This window comes from Aulonocara sp. 'chitande type north' Nkhata Bay, linkage group LG12 (assembly GCF_057382095.1).
Source record: "Aulonocara sp. 'chitande type north' Nkhata Bay isolate Kocher_YH1m ecotype deep benthic linkage group LG12, A_spYH_male_GT1.1, whole genome shotgun sequence".
In the NCBI taxonomy this organism is placed as follows: Eukaryota; Metazoa; Chordata; class Actinopteri; order Cichliformes; family Cichlidae; genus Aulonocara; species Aulonocara sp. 'chitande type north' Nkhata Bay.
Genome location: NC_141355.1, coordinates 31,897,331 through 31,922,895, shown reverse-complemented (window position 1 = coordinate 31,922,895; position 25,565 = coordinate 31,897,331). Strand labels below are relative to the sequence as shown.

At 40.5% G+C, this 25,565-nt stretch overlaps 3 protein-coding genes across 8 annotated transcripts; 1 reads left to right on the top strand and 2 right to left on the bottom strand.

Annotated features, from left to right (window-relative positions):
* Positions 1-223: 223 nt before the first annotated feature.
* LOC147317795 (long-chain-fatty-acid--CoA ligase ACSBG2-like) lies at positions 224-15,594 on the bottom strand. 4 transcript variants are annotated; one of them, XR_015131882.1, is made up of 15 exons: positions 14,129-14,286; positions 13,803-13,996; positions 12,674-12,957; positions 11,701-11,789; positions 10,993-11,113; positions 10,806-10,886; positions 10,582-10,731; positions 8,092-8,259; positions 7,832-8,013; positions 6,903-7,133; positions 5,338-5,555; positions 2,868-3,007; positions 2,535-2,778; positions 604-2,268; positions 224-552 (listed from the first exon to the last, which is right to left on the bottom strand). XR_015131882.1 is itself a non-coding variant. In XM_086315126.1 (15 exons), exons 2-15 carry the CDS (start codon positions 14,170-14,172, stop codon positions 2,177-2,179), a joined length of 2,238 nt encoding a protein of 745 aa, XP_086171252.1. In that variant the 5' UTR covers positions 14,173-14,200; positions 15,331-15,594; the 3' UTR covers positions 224-2,176. The 4 variants fall into 4 exon arrangements, 3 of the variants coding, with proteins under 3 accessions (XP_086171252.1, XP_086171253.1, XP_086171251.1); XM_086315126.1 differs by adding an exon at positions 15,331-15,594 and having other exon boundaries at positions 224-2,268; positions 14,129-14,200; XM_086315127.1 differs by adding an exon at positions 15,331-15,594 and having other exon boundaries at positions 224-2,268; positions 14,129-14,197.
* A 1,622-nt stretch (positions 15,595-17,216) lies between these two features.
* hint2 (histidine triad nucleotide binding protein 2) lies at positions 17,217-20,085 on the bottom strand. Of its 3 annotated transcripts, XM_086315123.1 has the most exons (6): positions 19,581-20,085; positions 19,259-19,338; positions 19,041-19,178; positions 18,845-18,949; positions 17,582-17,654; positions 17,217-17,494 (listed from the first exon to the last, which is right to left on the bottom strand). In XM_086315123.1, exons 1-6 carry the CDS (start codon positions 19,654-19,656, stop codon positions 17,403-17,405), a joined length of 564 nt encoding a protein of 187 aa, XP_086171249.1. In that variant the 5' UTR covers positions 19,657-20,085; the 3' UTR covers positions 17,217-17,402. The 3 variants fall into 3 exon arrangements, with proteins under 3 accessions (XP_086171249.1, XP_086171248.1, XP_086171250.1); XM_086315122.1 differs by having other exon boundaries at positions 19,259-19,630; XM_086315124.1 differs by lacking the exon at positions 19,259-19,338 and having other exon boundaries at positions 17,220-17,494; positions 19,400-19,629.
* On the top strand, positions 19,939-25,444 carry mrps30 (mitochondrial ribosomal protein S30). Its single transcript, XM_086315120.1, has 5 exons — positions 19,939-20,725; positions 21,095-21,240; positions 21,674-21,779; positions 22,643-22,819; positions 24,467-25,444. The coding sequence occupies exons 1-5, from the start codon at positions 20,152-20,154 to the stop codon at positions 24,724-24,726; spliced, it is 1,263 nt and encodes a 420-aa protein (XP_086171246.1). The 5' UTR covers positions 19,939-20,151; the 3' UTR covers positions 24,727-25,444.
* Positions 25,445-25,565: the final 121 nt, after the last annotated feature.

Here is a 25,565-nt window from a genome sequence, read left to right as displayed (position 1 = left end):
CTACAGGCTCAGGCTGATGAAGGATGCAGGGACCTGCGGAGCCTGGTTCTGCTGGAGGCCTCTTCCTGTTAAAGTGAAGTTCTTTTCGCTTTAGTAAGACTTTTACTAATGAAATTGAAGGTCTGTATCCTTGAACTTCAGGCACTGAAGCCTTATAATGCATATACATACCTTTTAGTGAAACAATAGGCCATATACATTTTAAATATAGGACACAGACACATTTTTTAATTACAGTTTGGTCATTTTTAATTGACTATCATAGAATGATAAAAGAACCCACCCACCACTTTAATCACACTCTAGATCTTGTTTTAACATATGGCATAGAAACTGAACATTTAACAGTGTTTCCTGAAAACCCTCTCCTGTCTGATCATTTCCTGATAACATTTAAATTTACAATAATTGATTACACAGCAGTGGAGAGTAGACTTCATCACAGTAGATGTCTTTCTGAAAGCGCTGTAGCTAAGTTTAAGAATATAATCCACCCACTGTTATCATCTTCAATGCCCTGTACCAACATAGAGCAGAGCAGCTATCTGAACGCTACCCCAACAGAGGTCGATTATCTTGTTAATAATTTTACCTCCTCACTACGTACGACTCTGGATACTGTAGCTCCTGTGAAAACTAAGGCCTCAAATCAGAAGCACCTGACTCCGTGGTATAATTCTCATACGCGTAGCCTAAAGCAGATGACTCGTAAGCTGGAGAGGAAATGGCGTGTCACAAATTTAGAGGATCATCATTTAGCCTGGAGAAACAGTTTGCTGCTTTATAAGAAAGCCCTCTGCTGAAAAAGTTTTTCATACATTTATTACTTCCAGGCTGGACTACTGTAATTCATTATTATCAGGATGTCCTAAAAACTCGCTGAAAAGTCTTCAGCTAATCCAAAATGCTGCAGCAAGAGTGCTGACAGGGACTAGAAAGAGAGAGCATATTTCTCCTGTTTTGGCTTCCTGTTAAATCCAGAATTGAATTCAAAATCCTGCTCCTCACATACAAGGTCTTAAATAATCAGGCCCCATCTTATCTCAATGACCTTGTAAGTACCATATCACCCTATTAGAGCACTTCGCTCTCACTCTGCAGGCCTACTTGTTGTTCCTAGAGTATTTAAAAGTAGAATGGGAGGGAGAGCCTTCAGTTTTCAGGCCCCTCTTCTGTGGAACCAGCTTCCAGTTTGGATTCGGGAGACAGACACTATCCCTACTTTTAAGATTAGGCTTAAAACTTTCCTTTTTGCTAAAGCATATAATTAGGGCTGGACCAGGTGACCCTGAATCCTCCCTTAGTTATGCTGCAATAGACATAGGCTGCCGGGGGATTCCCATGATGCATTGAGTTTTTCCTTTCCAGTCACCTTTCTCACTCACTATGTGTTAATAGACCTCTCTGCATTGAATCATATCTGTTATTAACCTCTGTCTCTCTTCCACAACATGTCTTTATCCTGTCTTCCTTCTCTCACCCCAACCGGTCGCAGCAGATGGCCCCGCCCCTCCCTGAGCCTGGTTCTGCTGGAGGTTTCTTCCTGTTAAAGGGGAGTTTTTCCTTCCCACTGTCGCCAAAGTGCTTGCTCATAGGGGGTCATATGATTGTTGGGTTTTTCTCTGTATCTATTATTGTGCGATTTACTGTACAATATAAAGCGCCTTGAGGCAACTTTTGTCGTGATTTGGCGCTATATAAATAATAGTGAATTGAACTGAATATCTCAAAATAAATATTAAACTGTGTCAAACTGTACATGGAGAAGCACAAATGTAAAGTTTACAATTTGCACATGTGTGATTGGATAAATTCAAACTACTGATATTCATCTCACATTATAAAAATGGCTTTAATCTCCAGTCTTTGCCAGGTGAGATTACCTTTAGGAAACTGGCAATTAACGCTGTAAAAATCATTAAATACACACAGCTGCTTCAGGTATATAATACATATCTTACATATCTTTTGAGCTACAGTGGGATTTATGATTCATGATATTTCCTTCAGAAACTGACAGACACCAAGCAGTATCTGTGTCATCATACAGTCTATATGTGGCATGTTCGAGTGATATGTTTGGCAAAATTTTGACTCTGACTTATGTCTTTTATTTACAAAAAAGTATGTATGTCCATACATCCCATGACCTCCTCTCACCCCTGTGCAATGCACTCTATTGTTTTCCTGCAGCCACTGCATACATTTCATTTATTTTCTCCTGGTACATTTTCACAACAATGGGCCTCTTCAGTTTCATGGTGGGTCCTAGAAGGACAACAAAGAAAAATAGGTTATTTTGATCTCATGATAAAGTTTAGCATTCCGCTGAGCTTAAAGAGATTAAATCACTGCTGAAAAGACTCCACGGAAACACTGTTTGGCAGTCACTCCAGTTACAAAACATTGACCTCGGTTAAAAATGATTAACAGTAAGTTAAAAAAAAAAAAGCAGAAGCAAATACTTACTTTAAATGGCAGTGCTACATGTACTATACTTGTAGGAAAAGGAAAATAAATTTCAGATAGCTGACCTAGCTCTCCTCCGGTGACGGAGAAGTCTTGTTCCACTATAACCCACTTCTGGACTTTCTGGGCATTGGATGTTGATCGGGCATTAACACGCTCAATGCCAGCCTGAATGGCACTGTAAATAGCTGGCTCCTTATTGGCTATAATCTCGGACACCTTGGTTGCTTTTACGCTGTGCTGTCGGCAAAATTCCAAAGCCTCTTGATTCAGCTCATCTGTGGGCTCGCCATTGTCATCCACGACACACTGCAGAAAAAGAAACAGAAGTGGTAACTCTTTTTTTTTTTTGCTTATTCAGCAACAATGCCTGTATGCAAAAAGAGAGGATCATTTACTTTAAGTGTGAGCAGCATGGAGAGGAACTTGAGCTTGTCTCCAATTAGCATGGCGTTGCTGATGATGGGCAGTTCAGACTTCACTGCATCTTCAATGGGGACAGGAGGGATGTTCTCGCCACCCGCAGTGATGATGAGCTCTGTGCAGGAAAGACAAAAACGCGTCACCTCTTATTAAGTTGGCGTATCTCAGTATCTGGTTGTAGGGTTTTAAACAACTAGCAGTGAAAATAGGTAGTTAGTTCCACGCTTGACTTGACTTTTATGCACTCACTACACAAAAAAGTGTGATTAGACAACAATTCTGAAAAAGCATACTTTGAATTCTGCTGATCATTATGTCCAAATCACTATTTTAATTTATTATACAAACAGATGGGAATTACCTTGAGTAAAATGTCAGTTAATGGTGTAAAAAAGAGAAGAAAGAATTAAAGCTAGAGAAGACAATCATCTTACACCAGCTGTAAGTGGTATTAATTCAAACTGTAAGTCTCTAGGCATCACAGGAACTCAGCCATGAAATGTCCAGGTTCACATTGCCGAAGCTCTAGCTCTGCTGACTCAGTAATTGCAGAGTATTAAACCTACTCTGGCATTAACATCAGCTCAAAAACTGTGTGCCAGGAGCTTCGTGGTGGCCGAGCAGCTCCTGTAGGTTTAATGTGTAGGTGGCCCAGTATTTTTGTCCGCAAAGTGTAAGTAAGTTATGTGTTTGCTTGTTTGTTTTTCAAATGTATAATGTACACTTTTCAAAACATAAGATGTTCTTCTAAAGTGTGTGCTATTTTTCCCCCAAAGGAGTTAGATTTTAATGCTGGTAGTGCTCAAATAATCAGATGGTAAATCTGTGACATGTTTGTGTCAGCTCCTCTGGCGTTGTATTATTAGGGTAATATTTCAACTACTGTTAAAGCTAAGGTAGCTCTGACAACTTTATATACGCTCACAGTCGCTTTATTAGGCACACCTTGCTACTACTGGGTTAAACCCATTCCCACATAGCAGACAGGTCTGGCCCTTTTATACACGTGTGTGTGTGTGTGTGGGGGGGGGGGGGGGGGGGGGGGGGGTCAGAGTGTGACCCCATAAAGACTTCCCTAAACCTGCTAGTCTGGAAGTCCAGCAGTTCATCTAAACAAAAGGCACTTAGACTAAAACTGACATAGTTACGTTTACCCTACCATAAAACAAAAAAAAGGTACGACCTCTCCCATGCTCCTAGGATGTGGGTGTGAATGCCAGACCACTCTGGAATGCACACAAAGTCTTGTAGTGAACAACAGCCTAAGTCATCAAAAGGTCAACATGCAGTATTCTACCATATGCAAACTTATATTATTAAAAGATTATACTGACTACTAAGTGCAATTTTCTATTGACAGCATGCCACATCCGGCCCAATTGTGGTTTGGTTTATGTGGCTCAGGCTCATAGAAAACAGGTCTGGCATCAAGCTGGCATTTCTGACTGACTGGTGTCATGGCAGGGTGTATGTCAACCAGAGGTGGGCTAGGTCTGGCAATGATGGCACTATTTATGTTCCTATGTTCCTATTTTAGTTAGAAGATCCATATGCCATGTTGCAATACTGTACTGCTATGGTAGCCAACGTTTCAAAAGCAGGTTTGACAGGTTTGTGAGTGTACACTTTATCCAAAACCTAGTGACGGTTTACTCATATTTGCCACCAGGTGGCTGTAGAGCAGGTCACCTACTGGTCGGAACGTTAGTGGTTCGATCCTTGGCTCCTCCAGTCTGCATGTCAAGAGTGTGAGTGTGAATGAATGTACTTAGGAAGCACTTAGTTTAGAGAAAGTGTGTGATTGGGCCATGTTGTATAGAGTGCTTTGAGTGATCTGGTAGAATAGAAATAAGAATCAGTCCATTCACTGTCTGAACGGAGGTTTGTCAAGTTACATTTGCACTATTATGTTCTGGCACACAACTTACACATGGCCCACATACCGCAAAGAATTGTGGCCCAGATTTGGTTTGCCAGAGGTAATCCACACTTGGGCCAGCGCAGAACCAACAGTATGTCTACACCTGGCCTTGTGCTGGCCCATGTGTGGGCCACCTCTAGCAAACCAAAGGGCCGTCATTCTTTGCGGTACGTGGGCCATGTGTAAGCACATAGTGTGGGCCAGATCTGGGCCACACCAATTTTGCTATGTAGGTTTTTGCCTTCAGAACTGAACTTTTCTCTCTGAGCAAGGTGCTGGAAACAGGGCAGCAGTTTGAAATGATTTATGCTTTGTGACATGGCATGTTTACCCACTGGGTTATATCTTAGACTCTTCTTAGTGCTTGAACTAGGAAATAGGAAAGCATTTCTGAACTTGGTTAGAAACAGGTTCAGCTGTTTTGTTGCCAGTGGCAGTCAATAGAAGTGTGATAAGTGTGTCACAACTATAACCTAAATGTGTCTTTTGGTGCATTTTCTCCCAGATTCAGAGCTATAGCTTACCCTTGATCCTTCCTGTGATATACAGAAAGTCTTGTTCATCATATCTTCCCAGGTCTCCAGTGTGCAGCCAGCCATCCTCATCCAAAGCCTCTGCTGTTTTGTCTGGCATGTTCAGGTAGCCCATGAAGATATTACGACCCCAGAAACAGATCTCTCCATTCCCATCCGCATCTGGATTCACCAGCTTTATCTTACAGCCTATCATCACCTTTCCACAGCTGGAAAGACAAATCAAAAGCCAGTGATGTGACCAGAATCTGCATTAAAACTTTTAATTGAGCACATAGAAATCAGAGCAAAATAACACAAATGTGGCTTAAATATGATCATTTAACATTTTAAGGAGATGGTTGTACTCCTAAAAACAACAATAACTCCTGGCCCTGACACTTTTTTTTTATATTATTGACTTTTTACAGTAAGAAGCTCCGTAACAAAATTAAATATTTTAATACGTTTGGACAAACATTTTCAAATTGTGTCTGTTTTCTGATGCTTTAGTCTAAATGAACCATCCTCATTTTTATTTAGACGGGAAGTATGAATATATAAAGAGCTGTGGCTGCCTCATGAAAAAGAGAGATCATCTGCAGACTGCAGAGATATTTGAAATAACACATGGTAATAATAGATAATGGAGTCAAAAAACTAATCATCACACAAATTACTAAAACTAAAAATATACAAAATATACAAAAATATGACAGAAAGTGTCACAGAAAGAGCCCAGTTAAGCAGAAGCATCGAGGTTGTGTCATATTTTTTTTTATGTTTTTATTGTTTTACATGTAAACAGGTGTTTCCTCAGGCTTTTAGGACTTATTCTTATGCTTTTAAATATATTTCGCTCTTTCACATACAGTTTTTTTATTATTATTATTATTTTAGAGTATTTCTTCCCTCTATTTATGTGTGAGCATGAGCACTGTCATACAAACTTCCCCTTCACTATAAAAGAGTTCACTTTACTTCTGCTCTATTTTGAATTTATTAGAAAGTTGGTATTTTATACTCAGGCTGTTTAACCAAATATAAGGTTGTTGTAAGTTCCTGGTAATATGGGGATTACCCTGTAACTAGTTTATCAAAGGTCAATGTCAGCACTGGACAACGTGGGCACTTGTAACATACCTGCTCATCTTTAAAGAAATATGCCTCTGCAGTCATCCTGAGCTCTACAGAGCTTGAAGTGACTTTCAAGCTCAGTACAAAAACAAACTCCAATAAACCCACTGTTCAGCACCAAGGAGCAGACAAAGTTAAGTTTTTTTCCCCCTCAGAAGGCAGTAAAAACAAATTCAGAGCTGGAAACAGTGAATCTAGGACTTCAGATGGACTGAAGTGTTGATTCAAAGAAGTTTTGTTGCTGTGATTAAAATAAATAGGCCACTGCTAAGAAGTCTTTTTCCTTATTAGATGCTGTCAGGTTTTTGTTTACAGTTATTACGTTGGCTATAATCTATCAGGTATGCTTGATGAAAAACAACCATCTATCACCTTCAACACAATATTTTTTGACCCCTGCTTTAACCACAATCCAACACTTCAGTCACGTCGATGTCTACCTTGTGACGCGGTATTCATCGATGGAGATGGTGTGAGGGCCAGAGCTTTCACTCATGCCATACAGCTCTTTCAAAGGGATGTTCAGGCTCATGAAGTAATCCAGAGTGTCTTTGGTAATCGGTGCAGCTCCAGTGCAGCATATTCTGCAGCGGTCCAAGCCCAAAGCAGCACGCACCTTCTTGAAGACCAGATTATTAGCCAGCATGAAGCCCCACGGCACCTGATTCTGTCTGTAACACACAAAATAAACCAATATTTTATCAAAATTATTGAGGATCTTTTTTGTTTAGGAATAATGAACTTAACGAAACTTAAAATATGATTTTAAATAAGGTTTTTCTAGGTAAAGCTGAGCATCACTGGCCGTAGTGCAAAACGCCTGGCCAGAGTCTTGCATGATTTTTTTTTCACTCTCTTTCTCCTTTTATTTGTTTAACCAACACAAAGAAAATCAAAGTAATTTGAGAACTGACCAGCTTCAGCCTAAGGCACCTTCTTTTATGTTGTGCAGACCTGATTGGCCTCACCCTGCTGGGTTATCCTGCAGCCCTGGTTTGAGACTTTCCTCTTCTCTTCATGTTTCTTGCTTTACTTTGTAATTTTATAATTTATTTATTCTGTCCTCTTGTACACTGTGCAAGTTTCTTAATGTTTTTCTTGTTTCTAAAATTATTCTGTAAATAGTCCGCTCACAGTGTTTGGGGGCTTGTCCGAGTTACTTCAAAACTGCTTTGAGAAAGGCAAATTTACTACAGTTCTCAACACTATGAGATAAACAAATACGTGAAGAACCGATGACATTACCATCACTCACAACTGCACAAATAAATCTTTCTATGCATTATGAATGTTATAAAGTGATGGCCTGGGGATGTTAAACTGTACAAACATGTGACGTGTTCGTCTAACATCCCTGCTGCTGTCTCACCCATTCATGACACTGTAGTTGTACTGCAGGCCAATGGACTTGGCAAAGCCTGCCACTCTCTTCTTCATTGGGGATGCTTTGGCTCCCACAGCTTTCATCTTCTCCTCGATCTTCTCCCACACACGAGGAACTCCCAGGAAACAAGTTGGGCGAACCTCTTTAAGTGTGTTTACTAAAGAGCCCTGGAAAAATTAATGGTCATTACAGTCAAATATATTTAGTTAATGTTTCCTTTTTCATGAGGTAATAGTCATGCTTACTTTAAGGGCATCTGGCTCTGCAAAGTAGATGGTCCCAGCAAAGCCCATGCAGACCCAAATATCAATCATCTGGGCTGCGACGTGGCTGAGCGGCAGGTAACTGACCAGGATCTCCTCACCGCCTTTTGCTTTTAATATGGTACATCCCACATGGGCAGTCCATGTTATCTGCACATTTAAAAGTGGGGAAAAAGTCACCAGGTATTTTCTTTCGCCAAATATTTGTCTTGAATCTTTAGAGTACTCCTCTCACACATTGATCGAAACAACATTATGAAATTACAGTAGAAGAACTCGCCAGATTATATAAAAGCTCTCTGGTTGAACCACTAGTGCTATGCTTTAACTCTTTGAAGAGTTAAAAGCTTGTCCTTACAACCTACAGCCTGCATAAGATATGCTGCAGTAATTCAGCTTGTTGTGCAAATTCAATTTTATTCATGTTTATTAAAGGTGCTAGAACTAAGCTAATGAAGTGAAAACTGGAGCTTCATAATGAACTATTCCTGATGCAAATGAAACATAAAAAAATAGAGCTCAAATACTTAAAAAGCAGTAAATTGGTACAAGACTATCTCTCTATCTAAGTTTTTATTATTTCAGTTTGGTATGTTTTCATATGTTATGTGAAGTGTAACATTTTGCTCTCTCTTGCAATGATAAAAAATACCAGATCCAGATTTTGGAAAGTTGTTCACTTCTAACTTGAATCAGGCTCAACTTCAGGCAAAATGTTTATGTAAATCCATCCATGAATTGAATGAATTGTGCTAACAAGCGAAACTAAGCCAGTTATTTTGGCTAATCTCCTTCTACGTGAAATTTGTGGTTTTTCTGACTTTTGATCATTTAGAACAGGGGTGTCAAACTCAAGGCACACTTTAGGTCACGGGCCAAACAAGATAAATATTTATTGAACACACTGTTTATGTTTTTTAAACATAAATATGAATAAAAAAAAGACAGGAATAATATTCCAGATTAAATAAACTTAAAAAAATAAACTTTAACTTTAAATATTTTGCTCTTCATAAAAATATATCCTGTCAAAATTATGCAAGTTAGAAATATGAACATGCTGCCAAAACCCCCAGAAAAAATAAATGAAAGCATATACAAGGTTGGAGCCGCATGTAGACGGAGCTGGGCATTGCTTCAGGAATGGAACTAATAAACTGTGCGGGCCATTCAGAGTCGTATTTTCCCTTGAGTCTATCATTACACTGCAGCTCCATCTGAATCTGCACATGTGCAGTTCAGCAAAGTCCGCTGACTTGGTTCAACATTAATTGGCAACAGGGAAAGTGAGGCAAGTTGCACTGGTGCATTTGTGACAACTTCACTTGAAATGTCTTCACCGCATCATACATGCCATGTCCATGAACTGACAGATTTCCTTGCTGAGCTCAAAAACTCTATTGAGAATTTTTATCCCAACTCAGCCAACGGACCTCTGTATGATGAGGAATGTCGGCAAACTCTGAATCTATTTCCCACATAAAAGACTGAAATTGACGGTGCTTTAAACTTTTAGCTCCGATAAAATTTACGGTTTGCGTTACGGTGATCATTACATGCTCCATTTTTAGGACTTTACCACACAGCCTTTCCTGCTGTATGATGCAGTGATATGCAGTTCTCCCCCTGCATCTTTACTCGCATCCTGCTGACTAGTCCACTTTTTTCACCGCACAACACCGGCGCTCCATCTGTTGTAGGTCCAACAAGTTTGTCCCAGGGCAGTTTCATGTCGGTTACACTTTGACATACGTTTTAAAAAAAGTCTTTTCCTGTCATTGTTCCGTGCGATTTAATGTTCAATATTTCCTCTCCACGGATGAAGATGGCCAGCTGTGCAATGTCCATCATGTCTATACTTTTCTTGTCTATACATGTCTGTACTTTTCAGCTTATCCTGACGTTTTGTCTCGTAGTGCCGTCTTAAATAAAATTCCTTAATTACAGCCACATTAGCTCCACTAATAAGACACACGGGTTTACCAGCAATGCCAGTGTAACTACCGCCCCTCCCACCTCTGCCCAGCGCAAAGCACAAGGCTCGCATGCAGAGTGAAGCGGAAATAAGTGCGAGAGAGAGAGAGAGAGAGGGTGAGAGAAAGAAAAAAAAAAAACAACCCATGGCTCGCGATAAGGAGCCGGCTCACGTCGTTCACGTCAAGGATCCGGCTCTAAGAGCCATTTCGTTTGCAACCGACACATCACTAATGCATAACAATAATAATACAGCTATATAAAATGATCACGCGGGCCAGATATAAATGTACGCCGGGCCGGATGTGGCCCGCGGGCCTTGACTTTGACACGTGATTTAGAACAAGACAGAAAAAAGCTGCAATCTGAGCCTTAACAATTTGATGGCTACTTAATAAAATTAACAGTATTCAAAGACTTTTCAGTTCAATCTTAAATCTTAAAAGCCAATACCTTTTAGAAGAAGAGAGAGAGAAATCTCTTGTCAGGGCTACTCACATTGTCATGGCTCAACATGACTCCTTTAGGGTTGCCAGTGGTTCCAGAGGTGTAGATGAGGGTGCAGCACTCATTGGGCCGAAGACTGTCAATCACAGCATTCAGCTGCTCATCGGGCACATCCTCTCCCAGCTTCATGAACTCTTCCCACTACAGAAATAAGGAGGTTGAATCAAAACAGTGCATCAATGATAAGTAAATAAATGTTTGCTATGTAGACGTACTGTATACAGGAACGGAGCTTTCTGCTGTAGCTCGCCTTTGTACTGAACAATGGCTCTCAGATGAGGTAGATGATCTTTAACCTGTTAAAAGATACAAAGATAACATGTGAGGACAGAACCTCACTCACAAGTAATACATGTATTACTTTATAAAGAGATGGTGGTGAATTAAGATGAAACTGCCGACCTGCAGGATTTTGTCGAGCTGTTTCTGGTTCTCCACAACCAGGACATTGGCCTCACAGTTGGCAGCCACATACTGACAGGCCTCTGGTGAGTTTGTGGTGTAAATCCCGGCTGCCAGCCCTCTAAGGGACAAACAATTGCTTGAGCTATATATTACCTTGTATGAGTCACTGTCATGTGTTACCAGTTTGGCTACAGCTTGATGTGAAGTGGAAAATAATTAGATATTTTGTTTGGTGAACAGAAATGAGTATTTTTTTAAACTGTAGATTAAGCAAGAAAAACTAAATAAAGTGAGGGGTGATTACGCCTATCCCAGCTGGCACAGGGCGAGAGGCAGACGGCCTTTCACAATCACACTGATTTTAGAATCAAAAATTAACCTAACCCTGTTCCATGTCTTTAGACTATGGGACACAAATGGAATTCATTGGAGGAATTCTATTTGTGCACTTGTGCAGTTTGTGGCGGTGTCCGAACTGCACAAGTTGAATGTCCCTTAGTACTTCCTGACAGCTTGAAAAAATGCCAAATATCACATCCACGTAATTTTAACTGAGCCTCATGTGGGTGGAGACACAAACAGAGGTTCTGAGATAAGAAAGGACAAAGATAAATGTGCATGTCAGACAGTGCAGAGGTAACACAGGTCCAAAAGTAGACTAATTTAAAATGTTATCAGATTCAGTTCCTTATAGAGTGATCTTACCCGGCCAAGATGCAGCCGATGTCTGAGATGAACCACTCAGCGGAGTTGAATCCCAGAATCCCTACACCATGGTAACGCTCCAGCCCCAACTGATAAAAACAAAGGACAGGTAGATGCTTTTAAAGAAGAAGTGACTTTAATTACACAGCGCAGCAGGCGTATACCTTCGTTACTTCTGCGTCTTGTTTCATTAGCCACTCCACTCACACGGGACACAGATATGGCTGTGAAACATAAAACGTAACACAAGCTGGGCATTTCACACACCCAAGTTTCCAGCATGCTGTTCTCACATCAAGAAGATTAAGATAAGAAGTGCTGTTTATAAAAACTGGGCCAGGAGTTAAATGATTTATGCAGCCTTCAGTTCAAAAAGTATTGTTCAGTTACATAAACACAGCTTTCTAATTAAAAACAACCAAAAAACAAAACAAAAACCGAGTCGATGTTTGTTTAAATCAGAATTCTAACAATCATTTGGTTACTTTGTTTCTAATTCAGAGCATTTGATGGCTTAAAAGTTCTAAGTTTGCGCTTTATAGGAGCACAAGTGTCAAATCCTCTAAGCACCTGGGTTTGAGGTTAATTCAGGAGGCAACAAAGACCTTTTAAGGCCAAAGAGCAAGAATGGGTGCAGGAAAGGTCTAAGGGAGTGATCCCCAGCATCTGCTGATCTCTTGGTTAAAAATGACAACTCTGGCAACTTGGTTTACAACTAACTTTGTGAATGAATGACAACAGCATACGTTAAAATGAATGACTGCACTGTATGCTAAATAAATGCTTAAATTATTTAATTATTTCACAATTCTTAAAATCCAACTTTACTCTATGAAATAATGTTTAAGGCAAATTAATAACATTCTAAAGATCTACGACTGCCAAATAGCTTCTTTGCATTATATTTGAAGTTCACTGAAGTGTAATTTTTGTTCAACAGATGCAGGACGATTTGCAAAACAAGCAAACAAACCTTGAGAAAGCTTTTCGCAGCTGCACGACACTGCTGGTAGTATTGGTTCCAGGTTAGAGTCATCCACTGGCCATCTTTTTTGGAAACCAAAGCTGGATGATTCCCATACTTCTCGACTGTCTCCAGGAACATCTGATGGACGGTGATGGGAGCCTCTGAGCCTGGCCCTGATTCCTCCATTCTCAGCCTCACTGCCTGCTCTCTGCCGGTGCTCCATAACTGGTCAGCTGGGGCTAGATTTGTTGCCAAATGGGCCGTCGACAGGGGAACTGCCTTGGGCTCTTCTGTATTGCGAGAACAAGGGCAGCTGCATATACTCTCCATGAATCACAAGTCAAAAGACACAGCTAGTCAGGTGTATCACAGGACTGCAGATATCTCTGTGCTGTTACCCTAGGTGAGTTACTTTAATGTGCAGTGTGCAGTGAAGGCTCTGCTGTTATCTGAGCTGAAACAGGAAGTTCCACATTACAAATGCATACCTAACAAACAGGTTCAGCCAGAAGAAGTCATGTGATTTTAGTTACAGGACTGAATGAGCACACAGACAACATACTAAATTCTGCCATCCAGTAAAAATTCTCGAGTGTTTCACGTGGTTTTAAAAGGCATGTTCAAGACGATCTTTAGCACTTGATGCCCCAGTAATCCTGTATGCTTCAGCATTCCTAAGAAATTTTAAAGCCTTGCAGCCATCTGTCTTTATGAGAGGAGTGATTTCTTTTAAGTGCTATTGTCTTTTTTGTTTTCATATTTCCCGAAAATTTCTTTTCCTTCCAGCTTGCGGTCATTTTATGTCTGAAAATATCTAAAATGATATTTATTTTCTTGTTTCCCCACAGAGTAGGTTATATCTAGCCTTAAATGCCTTTGTGTTTTGACATTTAAAGTGACAAAGTTTATTCATTAGCTTTTTTACAGTTTGCAAATGCTTTTACGTATTCAGTCTTCTTATTGAAAATAATTATTTAAATCAACCTAAAACAAGATAATAAACAGAATTTGTTGAAAAGAAGTGGGTGTCTTTCACTCTAGCTTCTTATGTGAAAACTTTGTGGTTTCCACCCAAGGACAGACAATTTTCTTTTAGTTTGGAGGCATACCGTTACCATCGCCATTTCACCCTTACCTGTGGAAAATCCTTCAGTAGCTCCCTTCTGCTCAGACGATATGGGAGGCTGGGTCAGTAACTCAGTGTTACTGAGTGGATGGATCTTTGGAGGCAGTGTTGCACTGAAGTCGCCCGTCTTGGCTTTCCCATTGAGTATGACAGATGTGTGGGTCTTTATATCTGTGGCATCTGACTCAGTTTGAGCAGGAATGCTGGAGCAGACATTGAGATGACACGAATGAGAACTGATGATAATCGTAAAATCTAATTTTTAGATAGTTTGAAAAGAAGTGGTCCTATATTATCTATTTGACCTGCCCAGGGACTCATCTCTCTTTACATACCTTTCCATGTTACCATCCATAACTGCAGGGCTATTGCTCTTCATAAATTAATTTTCTTTGAGCTTATGTCTGCTAGAAACAGAGAAGATGAAATTAGCATGAAAACCCTCCAGAAACCCTCCACCGAGGACTCTCCAAGCAGTTAAGATTATGAAACAGCATCACTCCACTCATTTATATGTGACTGACATTCACCAAAGTCAGTGCAACAGGTCACAGCCAGTGACCGCATGTGCTGCCAATCACACACGCAGCAGCAGTGCATGTTGAAACTACTAGTATTGCGGCAAGAAGCATTGCTAAATCCACGTAGACTTACTTTGCCTCCAAGCAGCACCTTTCACCCAGATAATCGTGAAAGTGCTGCCATTACCAGTTAACATACTGAATAACAATCATGTCAGACTTAAAATAACTCTTCCTTGGCCTGTGCTCTACACAGTGAATGAATGCCCTCTAATGTGAATATTTAGCAACAGCAGAAACAAGTGAAAAGTTTTCTGCAGATATTTTCCTCCAAGTTCAATTAACTGCACCAATAAAAGCAATCAGTCTTTTTGCAGGGATGTAACAACAATAAATCTGATAATCAATGTTGCACCAGATTTCTAACAAATGCTGACTTTGTGTTAAAGATTGAAATCTGTCAAGATAAGCAGGATCTCAGTCCAACCTCAAAATTTCAAGATTGCCCTTGACAAGATTTCTCTGGACCAAAGTTCATAAACTTACAAAACTGCAGTTTGGCAACATTAAGTAGCAGAGGAAAAACCTTTGCTCCAGATTATGTAAAAACTTTATAAACTGTCCTGTGATGCAAACAAATTCATTTTAGCCTCACTGGTGACTTAGTTCTCACATTACACAGAAAAACACCTTAACTATTGAAAATGCATTGGAAAATCTAAAAACAGCAGCAGTGAGAGATGTTAACTCTCTGTGGATGTGCCTGCTCACATCTATTCCTACGTTTCAGTCATATGTTTGATTTAACACATTCACTATGCATCTCCAGAGCCGTGTTTAACCTGAAGTGTACATACTCAGTGAGGAAAAATGGAAAAAACAGCACAAACAAGTCTGAATTTCTATGAGTAAAAATAAATCTTTATGCACATCCTGCAGTCTAAATAGCAGTTTATTCTTTTCTCACTTAACACATTCAAAAGACAGAAATCTCTGCTGTAGAAATGATATCCTACCTTCTCTGCTGACAGACCCAAGTGGCATCAACTTCAAGGCTGCAGTCAGGTGTGAGACAAAATTGCATCAACCTTTGCTCAATGCAGGTTCACAGATGTTGCCCCCTGGGGTAAATATCAACGCACAGGGGATTTTGATAAGATTGACGTGTTCCTTGGTCTCACGAGACTTGCACAATCCTTTCAACATCTCCTGCAGAGGTTGTGTCAACCAGATAGAGCTGTACAAGGAGAACTGGCTAAAAAAAGTTTGGATTTGCACTAAAAAGAAGTGAGTTTAATCCAGTGGGTTTCAGATCTGCTTGTAGCTTTGTTTGGAGTTTCTAACAGCTATAGGCACTGGTTATATTCAGTTGCAGGATTATGTGTCAAGCATCCAATAAGATAACAAAGCTTTGATGGGTGGGGGTATTATTAAAGTGTTTATTGTCTCAGTTAAACTTGTGATGGCGGTTATTATCACATGAAGGATGAGGCCGGTCATAGAAATAGATTATAAAACTAGATGATATCTCTCTGGGTTTATGAGGCGATACTTTGACCTAGCAAAAAACAACAACAACAAAGTTTTCAGCATAAGGACAACTTGTGCAAATCTTTGCCCACCTGACTTTATTGGCACATCAAGAAAAAGGAGATGTCAGCAATAAAAAAGGATGCATTCCTTTTAAAAAAAATCTCTTTAGTTCTTTTCTGAGATATAAAAAGAAATCAATAAGAAACGATAATGGAAAAGAAATATTTAATCATTAACAGAGTCCTCTTTTAACCATCTTCTATCCTCCCTGCGCCATTAAAGGCAGTGAACACTGTTTTCTAAGCAAATATAGGGGAAATGTTATGCTTTTGACACATGGTTACCTTGCTCACAGGAACTAAGGTCACTGAATCATACCACCTAGTCACACCATAGCCACTCCAACTGTGACTCACAGTGGTAGTCTGGGCACAAGCCATGTGTTTGAACCATTAATCAGGGGCTTCATCAGTGCCAGCAGCCATACCGACCAGACGGACACTAAAATACACACAAAAATGAGCTGCAGACTGCCTCCCTTTAAACGGGGTCCAATTTGTGATAAGGCTCCACAGAGATAGTAATGGTTATTACATAATAGACCATATACATTTCTCTATTATGAAACGTCTCCAGTGGACGAACATTGCTGACTTGTGTTCAGTGCAAAGTGTGAAACAAAAATACTTAAAACATCAAACTTTTTGCAGTTTTAAAGGTTTCTTCCTTATTAACAACTACGGAAAGCTTACTACTTATTAGTGCTTTACAGCAATACAGCAAGTTCGTTCTAGGAGCAAAACATTTAACCCCTACAGGGTGTCAAATCAAAGGGCCCACACATAAGAAAGCAAATATAAAAATAACTCAAGTGTTTTAAAAGAAAACAAATACAAGTTTAAAAGGTGTTGAGTACAGTCTGGGCAGGTCACTTGTATTTACTGTCTAGGTTTATTAGTTAATATATGCTTATATCACACATATATATTTGCAGCTCCGTTCCCGAGGTTACACTATCCTGTGGGGGGTTGCAGGAGGAGGAGGATTTTCCACAGCATGGCAACCTCAAACACTTCATTACTGTTAAAGCATTAGTATAACATTATATAATTAATCTTATCCTGGGCTTGGGCGTAGCTCCTCAGTTCATTTGCTGTCTGAAATGAGCTGTTGAGAAGGTTTGAAGAGCAGGTGGGTGAAGGAATAAACTGCCTGAAGCTGAGTGTTTCTGGGCAGAGTGAAGCATGAACTTTTCCTCTGAGAGGGATTACTCGCACATATCTGACCTCGTTGTTTTGAATCTTTGCTCTTAAATGTGAGCTGCTACCATGGTAACAGTATCCTGACTTGATTAGAGATTAAAGAACTGACTTGAGCTTTATTGTTCCATAACAGAATGTGTCTTTATTTGCAGCCATATCAAACATCAACTTCTGACTTTTCCTTTTCACACATTTTTTCCAACATATTTACATTGACATCAGCTTTGTGTATAAACAGGTATTATGCCATTATTATTGGATTAAACTGAGACACCACAGTAAATGTGAAGCCCTTATCCTGGTGGCCATTTCATCTGTCTTCCTCCCAGGACGTGGATGTGAAGGTGGTAGACGGACTGAGCACCGTGCTTCCCGTCGTTGATCACTGGGAATTCAGTGTGGATGTAAACAAACAGTCTGTATAGTCACATTAATGTCTGGAGAATCATTACGGTAAAATGGTCTAACTTACCCACTCTGTACCCTTCAGTCAGAGATTCTTGCTTTGCCACATTTTTGGCAACAACCAATAAATGTCCTAAGAGCTGAAAGTGGAGAAAAGGAGAGCTGCAGAGATTATTTCCAGTCGACAGTGAGCTGTAAATGAAGCAGTTATGACTTCTTAAAGATTAATATTTAGCGTGTCCGGTCACAGAGGAGACCAAACTGGATGTGAGACCTACAGCAGGCTCATCCAACTTCGGGACTGATCCTGGGATTTCTGAACTACTTCTTACATGGTAACTTGCTGTGATACTAACCTGGACTAGAGCAAGTTACGTTCCAGATCAGTAATCATCAAGTATGAAATCAACGCCTACTGACCACTCAGATCTCCAGGAAATAGCGTCACCTTTCGTGAAGGATTCCTCAGACGTCTGTGCACGTACAGTAGGAGGTTTTAAAGTTTTTTAAATATCGTCTGAAGTCTTTGTCTTTTGGTAATGAGCACCAATAATAACAACAGATTCATACAAGAAACTATTTGTTGATTTGTTTTCTTTTTCCAATTTTACAACAATGTTATTGCTCTATAAGTGTTACTATCAAATCCTAAAACAGAACACATATTTGTGCTTGTTGATTTTTTTTTTTTTTTAATCTGATTTAAAAGTAGTATACGCCTTCTGTTTTTAGATTTCTTCTTTATTCTTAGACTGTTAAACAAGGGAATCTAGATAACAACAGTAATATCTGTCTGTATATCTACCTAATCTGTGTTTGAATTTTAATCTGGACGGCTCGACTCCTTTACAACTTCCCTGCTATATTATTTTATTTACCTGATATCTATTTAGGATTATAGGTTGCTTCCCTTGTGGGAAATATGAGGCTGCAGACCAGCCCACATTTGTTGCTGGTTATTTGATGTCAACACTGCCCATTCAATGCAAAAACACTCATACTGGTTGTTACATTAGGAAAGCCAGAAAACAAAAGAACATCTGGGCATATTTAACCTGCTCTTTGGTCCAAGACCCTGGTTTAAGGCTACACTCTGGGTAGTACTGGTTTCAAATGAGGGAAAGGTAGTGCCTTTAGTGCTTCACCTATAGATTTCTTCCAGTGCTGTGACAACAGTTTGGGGTGAGCTGGTTCTTAAATGCTCTGGAAATTAATCTCACAGACATGTCAAATAGTAAAAAACATAGACTTATAAAAAGGGAGCATGTGCTGCACAATCTCACTGCTTGTGACATGATCTGAGAGTCTAGACAAGAAAACACCAGTTTACCTCAGCGTCATCATCTTTGGCCTCACTTATTCTGGGAATAGGAATCCTTGGAATAACCAGGAAGTGAACAGGCGCCTGTGGACTGATATCCCTGAATGCCAAACACTGATAAACACAGAAAAAAAAATCTTATATATGAAGGACTGAACTGCAGAAATGTAACCACAAAATGTTTATTTATGAGCTCAGACTGTACCTTTTCATCCTCATAAATGATATCTGCAGGGATGCTTTTGTCGATCACTTTGGAGAAGATGGTTGGAGCTGGGGAGCCGTACTTCTTGCTGGCTTCCTCTGCCAGCCTCACCTCGTCACTTTTGGTGCACAGGGGTCTCTGGGGGTGAACAACAGGCATGCATCACACATGGGAAAATCAAAAAGCTGCTTTAAGTACGTGTCGCAATGAAACCAAACCTCTTGGTGGTGGTGGGGCACTCCAGGTTCACCACAGCCACCACCAGTAGGACAGGTATTGTCAACATGCTGTGCAGCAGCTAATGAAAGGAATATGTTGACAAGAATGACAACAGGACGGTTTATTTTGATAGCAGATACCTCGCTTCGACAAACATGGGGGAAACGGCTGAGCTTAGCCGCTCTTGTCCCGAACAATGGTGTCCGCAAAATCTGACGACAGTACATAGCTGGCTTTTACAGTTTTGGTGGAAATAATTTTGTGTCTATATATTTTTAAAGGCCGAACAGCCTGTTTATTGACAAAAACACTGCACCTCACCAGAGCCGTTGCACCGTCTTAAAAGTCCAACTTTGACGTAGCCTTCGGGTACTCCCCTACCGTTTGGATTGTTCATGCTGCATCAAATCTCTACTAGCGTCTGCCACCGTTTACAATAAGCTACATAGAAAATACACAGTGTAACACGAGTATGACGTTTTTTGCTATAGTTTTGAATGATTTTGGTTTCAAAGTTTAGCGAACGTTTTAGATTTGTACCCACGTTTTTAGCCCGTTCAACTACAAATTCCGAAATTTCTGAGTCAACGTAAATGCACCATCGTTTACGCGACAGGGCTTCATTCAAGACCCTCAACGTTCTCAGAGGCTAAACATAATGCTAATACAAGCTAAGCTTTATTAAATTACACGACCATTTTATTAAATTACAAGACCACTGCCACAAGTAAATAAAATTAAATGTAATGTTCTTTAATACCGGTCTAAGTTTTGACTTATATTACTTTATGTAGGCGTTAGCATTCAGTCTGGCTCTTTTTTCCGCAAGGGGGCGCTGCTCTGAAAGACTGTTGGTTTGTGTGTCAACGAAAAGTGAAGAAGTTAAGCAAACATGGCGGCCCGCACACGGCTACCCTTGCTGTTCCCCAGAAACTTGTTTCCTTTTAGAAGCCAAAAGCTTGTCCACACTGACGTTTCGGTCAAGGAGCCAGCGTACCCTCCAATAGTCCCCTCTCTAACGGCTAAAAGTAAATCTGCGCGGCGGCGACAGATTGAGGAACGGGTGAAGAAGATATGCACCTCCTCCGTGGAGGACAAGCTGTCCCTCATCACTCGCATCCAGCGGGAGAAATTTGTAGTTTACCCTCAAACTTTCGCACGGAACGCAGACAGATGGTACCAGCACTTCACTAAAACCGCGTACATCCCGGGCCTGCCCGAGAAATTCACCCCGGGCTTGGAGAAGACCACAGCCACGGTTCCAGGAATCGACGATGATGCGTTCGCGGACATACGCTCCTTGGTGACCCGTGTGATCCTGCAAGAGCACTGGCAATTTAGGAAACGCAAGCCTTTCATGTACAGACACCAAGAGCAGGTGGTCGGACCTTTTCTGAGGAGCCTGGTGTCTGGACTCACCTACAGTTTGGCTAAATACAACCCACTGCTGCAGCTTTCCAGTCTGGGTGTGTATGATGAAGTGGAACTAAAGACGCTGTAGTTAGTGGTGTGGATACCTTCAGGAAAATAAAGGCATTCATAGTGAACAACACAGACTTATATAGCAACAAACGTTCCAAGTAGATTTGTTGTTTCGGGCAAAAACAAAATACGACTAGAGTGGCCCATTAAATTCTGAAACTTATCATATCACAAAAGTCCAGCCTTTATTATAATAATCTTATGACTATTGCCAAAATAATACGAAGATATTAACAAGTTTTATTGCTCAAAACAAAAAGACAAGGAGTTCCAGATAGCATGAAGTATGAGTGCTATGTTTTTCTACTTAACGATCCTAGTCCTCTAATGTTGATCTATATTTGTTTTCTTAGATCTCAGTCCCCAGGTGAACTTTTATTGGAGGAGGGGTCAGAGAATTATCCCAAAGGGACATCGGAAACGCCACCTCGAGCCAACCAGGTTCCAGATCGACGACCGCCCACACAGTCAGATCAGAGTAACCCAACAGTTGCCTCAGGTAGGCGTCCTTTTCAGACCACATGGATCATGTAATAGCAATAGATGCACAGCAAGGGTTTTTGATGGCCTTGCATAGTGGGGGGAAATCACACAAACCACTTAAAATGTTTTTCAGTGATGTTGTCATTATATATTTAATTCTACTTTATTATATTGCGTCTCATCGCAGTGTTAAAAGGTTTTAATCCAGATTCACACATTTAAAGCATCGCTTTTTCTGCAGTTATATAGCAATTTTCTGATCTTGTCAAATACTCAATGGACTTCACTCAGAGTTCTGCAGTTATTTGTGTATATATTCAACATTATTACCACAAGGGGGAGTTTGGGGGAGACTGAATGGGCCCATGGGCTCTAGACGGCCTATCTTGCAAGTTGGGCTTGCAAATTAATTTGATCAAATTACTTTGTCAAATCGTATTTACTTTTAGTTTATGCCGCTGGAAGCCTCCCATGCAGCTGAAGTTCCAGAGATCACGCTTCGTCCCAATGTGATGCCGCTGTTCAGAAGGCAGTACGACAACAACATCTTCACAGGTGAAACAATGATGTGGGTCATGCAGGCTGTGCTAGGTGGTTCTAGACATGTTTTTCAGTCTAGTGAGTACATGTTCCTGGTTAGTAAACATGATCACATTTTTTTAATCCTGCTAATCTGATGACACACAGCCACAGCACCACTATGTTTTAGCAAAAAGCCCTGTGGACACTGTGTTTCAAATCGAATCAAAACTACTTTAAGTTTGCTGACTTTGCCCTAAAATCAGACTTTGAAAAGCTGTTTTTCTTTTTTTTTCCTATAGTTTTTTTTTTTTTATCACTCCTGCCACCATCTTTGCTGCCACGGAAATCTCCCATAAATCTTATTTCGGGATTCTTTGAATGTCCCGTCTCCCTTTATTATAATATATCTGATTCTATCGATCAGTCATGTTTGAACAGATTTTAGTTGCAAGCTCAGTAAAACAGTCCGTGTAGGGAGCAAAGGAGGTAGAAAATATATATATACTGCCTTAACCCAGAGCCCCAAAAACTGGCCACTGTCCCAAAGGCAAACTGATTCGTTCCCAAATTGTAATTCTGGTCTCACTAACAGGTCATCAGGTTGATTTTTCTCATTATTTACTTATCGTAATGGTCAGCAGGGGGCGCCAATGTGGAACTGACTGGTATTTAGTAAAAGGTATAGATTGTTTTTTGAGAACAATTATTTTAACCCCAACCTTGCTTGTTTTTAATCTTTCTGCTTCTATAGCAAAGTATGATAATAATGTAGCTGCAGGTGGTTTTATATTTGAAGTTTTCATTATCACAGAGGTTACCCAGTGTTTGGCTCATTTTTTTCTTTATTAATCCCCTCTACTTTCTGTTTATAACAAGCCTCTCTGTTTCATTTAAAGGTGCAAAGCTACCAGACCCAGCGTGCTACGGTCACACTCAGTTCCACCTGGTGCCCGACCGATACCACAGAGACCGGATGATTCGGCAGCAGCAGGCTGACCAAGTGGAGGTTTTCCTCAGAGCCAACGCGCTCGCCAGCCTCTTCGCCTGGACAGGAGCTCAGGCCATGTACCAAGGTGAGTTCCTAACACAGCAAAGGTGCAACAGAACTGAGATGCTGTGTTTATAAAACATTACAATACATATTTATGTCTTCATGTAGTTGATTTACTTTGTTCGCTGAAGAGATTTAAAGACATGTCAGAAAGTTAACAGAGCAAATGTCATCATGAAAAGCTTTTTCTTTATGTTCAAGTTGGTTTCTAAACATTTTCTAAAAAGGTCACACACTCACCAGCCACACAATAATATCTATCAGCATCTATCGGCAGCATTTCAGTGCATTTAGGCATGAAGATGCGGTCAAGAGCTGCTAAAGTTCAAACCAAGCATCAAAATGAGGAAGAAAGGTGGTTTAAGTGACTTTGAATGGGCATGGTGTCGTTCGTTGTTCCTCATACACCGGAAACTTCTGAAATTCTTAAGTCAACGCAAAGTCTTTAGCATTTCTTAATACGAAGGATTCTGGCATAACTATTTCCTTCAGCCTGGTGTTAGTATTTCAGAAACTGATGATCTACAAAGAAAATTCCAGTGAGCAGCTGGCTGAGGCAGGAGGAGATTGGTCAGACTGTTTCAGTTGCAACAGTAACTCAAAATCCATCAGTCTTGAACTCTGCTGTGACATTCAGGTGGTAGAGTACAACATAAAAGCATGGATCCATCCCACTCTGCATTAACGGTTGAGCCTGGTAGTGGTGGTAGTTTAATGATGTGGGGGATATTTGAATGGCACACTTTGCTTCTTTTGGTACCATTTGAGCATCCTTTACAAAATCACAGCCTGCCTGAGTATTGCTGGACGTGTCCATCCCGTTATGACCACAGTGTACCCATCTTCTGATGGCTGCTTCCCATCACGAAGCTCAAATCATCTCAAACTGGTTTCTTGAACATGAAAATGAGTTCTCTGTACTCAAATGGCCTCTACAGTCACCAGATATCAATTCAATAGAGAACCATTTGGATGTGTTGGAACAGAAGATTTACATCATGGATGTGCAGCTGACAAATTTGCAGTAACAGTTGTGCGGTCGTGTCACTATTGACCAATCTGAGAAATGTTTCCAGAACCTCGATGAATCTATGCAATGAAGACGTAAGGCGAAAGGCGATCATCCACTTAGTAGCCAAGTGTACCTAATGAAGTGGCAGTGAGCGTTGTTTTGCTTTTTATTAGCCTGGCAGTGCTATAGTGTCTCTGAAATCTCTGGGTATGTGTCGACTATCATAATTAATATTGGTCCAGAATCGTCATTGCAGCCGACCAATCACGTTCTGTGATGTCATAGCTTTGTGACTTTTGGGGGGAGAAGTTTGCCTTTTTGCAGCAAAGCTTTCTGACCAAAAGTCTGATCATGCTTCAGGTTGAAATAAATTTTCAAAAATAATAACTAAGTGTTTAACAAATGTAATATTAAGGGGTGTCTTGTTCCACCTGTCGACACGCAGTGTTACAGGACAAATCTATGACATATCCACTATGTTTAGTCTGTTTCCTCCAGAGCTGCAGAGCTAACAAAGTGACTGGTCAGTGGTATTACTCATGATGCTGCAGGAATAACGCTGATACAGGAATATGGGATTACTGCAGTGGTCTACATTTGGCTTTAAATCTGAGAGAAGGCGTAGCTCGTGTTGATGCTTCCCTCTCCCCGCTGTAGGTTTCTGGAACTACGAGGATGTCACCAGACCCTTCGTGTCCCAGGCCGTGATCACAGACGGCCACTTCTTCTCCTTCTTCTGCTACCAGCTGAACACAGTTGCGCTCTCTGTGGAGACTGACGCCAACAACCCCAGGAAAAACCTCCTGTGGGGCACAGAGAGCCTGCGACTGTACGAGAGCGTGCAGGACGGAGAGGTGGTGGGACTGAACGACGGCGTCGTCAAGCTTCTGGTTCAATTCTTCATGAATCAGCCGTAGTTGGATTGTAAGGGAAGGGGTGGAAATCTTTAGGCAGATTTCACTTAAGATTTTGTTCTCTAAAGAGCAAGATGGGAGTGAAGTTTGCCAGTTTGTATGAAATGTAATGTTGAAAAAAGAAGAATCTGTATTCCTGTGAAAGTAAGTACTGAAAAAATACTGTGTACACATCCCTGATTATTACAGAGGCCTGAAAGATCACAATGGAAATTTGCGTGTGTGTTGGGTATTATACACAGAGTTAAGGGAAGCATAGACAGAAGCAATAATTTAACAAATATCTGTAGCATCTTGGGCGAATCTGTTGTATGAATACATATTTCTGACTCCCGTCATCTCAGCCTGGGCTGTTTCTGCGACAGACGTGTTGGCGGCACACAACAAGAGTTCAGAAATATAGTAGCTTCAACACATTTAAGTAAATTCATTAACTCCAGCCAAACTCAGCATGTCTCACACAGGCTGAGGAACGAGCCGCTCTAGTTTACTTTCTAAATGCAGTGATACAGATTTGTTTCTGACAGTCGCAGCTGAGGGTGTGTCGCCTCTCGCTGTGGTCACAGCTACAACGGTCTACACGATTGTGTGTCGTGGTATAGCTTAGCTTTTCTCCGTGGGGAAGAGGAAGTACAAAGGTTATTCAGGACAAAAACATCCACTGTATTTATAGAAAAAATAATAAATGGCGGATTTTCAAAACTGACTCTTGTTATTGTTGCTTAATCCATCCTAAACTTTTTTTTTCTGTTGACTGCTCTGCTGACGTGTTAACAGACACATTTTTGAAGTGTTTCTTTAGTACTCGGAAATAAGTTTCAAATGAATCCAACACTGAAACG